Source organism: Populus alba, chromosome 4 (genome assembly GCF_005239225.2).
Source record: "Populus alba chromosome 4, ASM523922v2, whole genome shotgun sequence".
In the NCBI taxonomy this organism is placed as follows: Eukaryota; Viridiplantae; Streptophyta; class Magnoliopsida; order Malpighiales; family Salicaceae; genus Populus; species Populus alba.
Window position 1 is genome coordinate 10405765 of NC_133287.1, and position 3601 is coordinate 10409365.

The window sequence follows — 3601 nt, forward strand, 5'->3', positions numbered from 1 at the left end:
AAAGTTGTACAAAAGATAGCATGCACACAAGATGTTTACGAGGGTCATAAGGATAGAGGAATCAAAATGTAACAAAACTAAATGAGAAAACTGCACATGATGGCATGATAGATGAATTACTGCTGGCTGTATCAACGATGTATTGTGACCTCTAATTCCTAAGGTTGACCTTTATGCTATTTAGTTAAGCTGGATAAGCATGATATAGTGAGACTTGCCAAGTTTAGTCAAAAGGTTCTTGCATGAATCATATAGTAAGCATAGCAAGCTTGGGAGAGCATCAACAAATTTTAGCTTAGTCCAAGAAACGATGAGATTTTCGCTTCCATGGCCCCCCTTAAAAAGCATTGTTTAACATACTTAGCTTCCTCTACTTCAGATGAAGAATTTTGCACTGCCAACTAGAAATTCATCCTAGATCTGTTCCCAAGTATAAATGCATATTAATTAAATCTTTGTCTACAAACACCTCCCTTCCTGCAACTAAATTGGGGGTATTACTCTAGAAAATTTGATTGCCTTGTTTTCGACAAAGTCTGTTATCAAATGTCAAAGTTTACCATATTTCAGTAAGTTCAGATGTAAAAACAGATGTTTTTGACAAAGAACTAAGATAAGAGGAATTACAGTTACTATAGAAGTTATGTAACATGTCAAAATACTCATAGCACAATATGTGAATCACTGGAGTTCGTCAAAAATATTTCATTCAAAAGAATCATTTCTGCGTGTACAAAACCATTTTGGTTGAATACAGCACTTTGAAAGTGACAACTAATGATCGGATCCAAAATTTTGGTAAATAGAAGTAATCCAGTATGAACACTTACAGCTCATTGCTGTCTACCTGGCCAATGATGGAGCAGGACCGGTATTCGTCTAAAGGCCAAAATTGCATGTCTGAACAAATTCCATATCATTGTCTACATATTTAGTCCAGAGATTCTTGTATTGGTTCATTGCAATGTCAAGCCAAGGTTTCATGTTTCCATTATAATGAATGACAGCAGCATTGCTGATCTCGTCCATACTAATACTTGGATTATATCCGAGGCCAAGCACATGCCAGGATTTGTCCAGGGACTTCGTCGTTGAGTAAAAGGTGATCAAGCCAGGTGGAAGAGTACCCAGTTTCCATAGAGTGCGTTCCTCATTCTGTAATCAGAATTTACGATGTTACTTTTTGTGGCAATTAAAAGAAGAAATCCTGTAAGAAATAACTTGGTTGGAAAGGAAGGAAAGATGCACTTACCAGGCTCTGCCAATAATGATACTGCTCTGTGCATTTCTCCCGCCTCCATGCATCAAGATCAAATATATTCATCCCAAAAGCCCAGGCACAGGCCTTGGGATTAAACCTCTCCTTAATCAAAGGATGTGAAAAGTTCAAATACTGTGCATAACGATGAAATGATCCAAAGCAAGTCTCAACAGCTCCATTCACCTTACCATCCAAATCAACCTTCCACAACCCAGTCAAATCCTTCTGAACCACAACATCATCATCCAAAAACAAAATTTTATGCAACTTAGGATACATCTCTGGCAAATAGAACCGAAGATGATTCAGCATAGACAGGTACTTAGGGTTCCGAAACTTCATATTAGTTGAATCTTTGGTAGCATTCTCTGCCTGATTCTCGAAATAAAACTTCTGCATATTAGCATTCTCAAGCTGCCTCAAAACCGGCACATATGATGAATTCAAGAATTTATACTCCTCCACTGCCTTGATCCCTACAAAAGCACCACCTTCTACAGGCCGCATCCTAAACCAAACCTTCATAGCTGCAACGTTCATCCTATCCGTAACCACGTGAAAAACATGTTTCCACGGTTCCTCTGCATTCTTCACCACAGACCTAATCACAACTGAAACCGCAATCACATTATCCGAAAAAATAGCATAATGATACAAACTAGGATCCTCAAACTCCTCCTTGTACCCTTCCTCCTTGTACTTCTCCGGATGGGCAACCCTCTCCTCCACAAGCCTCATCGCCAAACAATGCAAACTCTTCGGTACAGACTTGGCAGAAATCAAGCTTGCAAACGCTCCATTCTTCTTGGCCTTAATTAACAGCTCATTAACCGCAAAAATCGTATCTTTCAACTTCTGAATTTTTATCTGATTATCATAACTCTCCTTCGATTCCACTATCATTAACCTGGCAACTTTCACTATATCCTTAACTTCCTTCTCAAATTGCCTTAAAACATCCTCATCCACCGGACTACCCGGCTCGAAAAACGAGGATTTATAACTCGGTTTCAAAGGTAAATCCGTTAAATTCTTAGCTAATTCATCAAACATTCTTAACTGTTTAGAAATATCAAGCTTCAGCTTTCTCGCATACGCGGCGTATGCATTGACTAAAGTCATGTGATCATTCGCTTGTTTATATATCAAATCTAATCGTGTTGTTAAGGGATCTGATTTAACCGCCAAAAAGGTGCGTTGTACGTAAGCATTTCCGCTACTAGGCAGTGACTGTTCCACAAACCCAGCATTCAAAAACGCAAAAACAAATAAATGAAGTTAAAGAATTGAATTGAATTGTTACAAACAAACGACATGTAGTTTTAGTGAGGTTTCGATGCTTACGTCGTCGTCGTGATGGTGATGGTGAGAGGAGAAGAGAATGGAGAGAGTAGCGAGGAAGAGAAGAGTGAAAATGGCAGAGAAGAAGATCCGGTAAGAGAAAAAAGTGCGGAGTCCACCATTGATGCCGCCGCTGCCTCCCCCTCGGGTTCCTCGGGCCGCCACCGCCATCTTTGGATTTTAATCACGATCTGAATTATTTTTTTTAGCTTGAAGAAGTGAAAGGGGAAAGGTCGTTGTTTTTGGCTGGAGATCTAAAACCGAAAGGGATCTGTCATCTCTTATCTACTCAGTGTTTAGTTACGCGTACTTGTTATATATATATATATATATATATATATATATATATATATATATATATATATAAAGATTTTGGATTTTTCGTCATAAATAAATATGAATGGTTTTGTATTTTAAATCCTATTAGATTATTCAATATCTCACTTCTGTACCTGGGCAGTATTTTGTGAACGTGGTTTTATTTCTCGCTTTTTATATATCTAGACGGTGTTCGGCAGTTGAAATCAATTTTTTTTTTAATTTAAAATTTTTATATATTCTAATATCATTTTAATATATTATTATCAAAAATATTTTTTAAAAAATAAAAAATATATATTTTATTTTGATACATTTTCAAATAAAAATTATGTTGAGTCACAATCATTATTACACTCTCAAATATTTTCTTAATTATTTAAAGCTTTTCAGGTTTTTTCAAATCATTATATATTTTTTTTTAATTTATTTTTCAATAATATTTTAAGTGTTAACTTGTATGAGATTTGAGAGGAAAAATAATATATAAATGAAAAAAATAGTCTTTCCTTAATTATTTATTTAGTAGTATAGGGTAAAATTAAGATTTGTTAGACAATAAAGGTAATAATTATAAAAGGATTTAAAATCTATTGATATTGAGATGGATTTGGCATGTGATGGCATGAAATGGTATAAAAAGATTAATATTAGGTATGTGTCATAGTTTTTAGATCTCAT

General features: G+C 35.5%; 1 protein-coding gene across 1 annotated transcript; it reads right to left on the minus strand.

Annotated features, from left to right (window-relative positions):
• Positions 1-690: 690 nt before the first annotated feature.
• On the minus strand, positions 691-2900 carry LOC118055122 (probable galacturonosyltransferase 9). The gene is made up of 3 exons (XM_035066939.2): positions 2606-2900; positions 1253-2491; positions 691-1155 (listed from the first exon to the last, which is right to left on the minus strand). The coding sequence occupies exons 1-3, from the start codon at positions 2771-2773 to the stop codon at positions 880-882; spliced, it is 1683 nt and encodes a 560-aa protein (XP_034922830.1). The 5' UTR covers positions 2774-2900; the 3' UTR covers positions 691-879.
• Between the last annotated feature and the right edge of the window lie 701 nt (positions 2901-3601).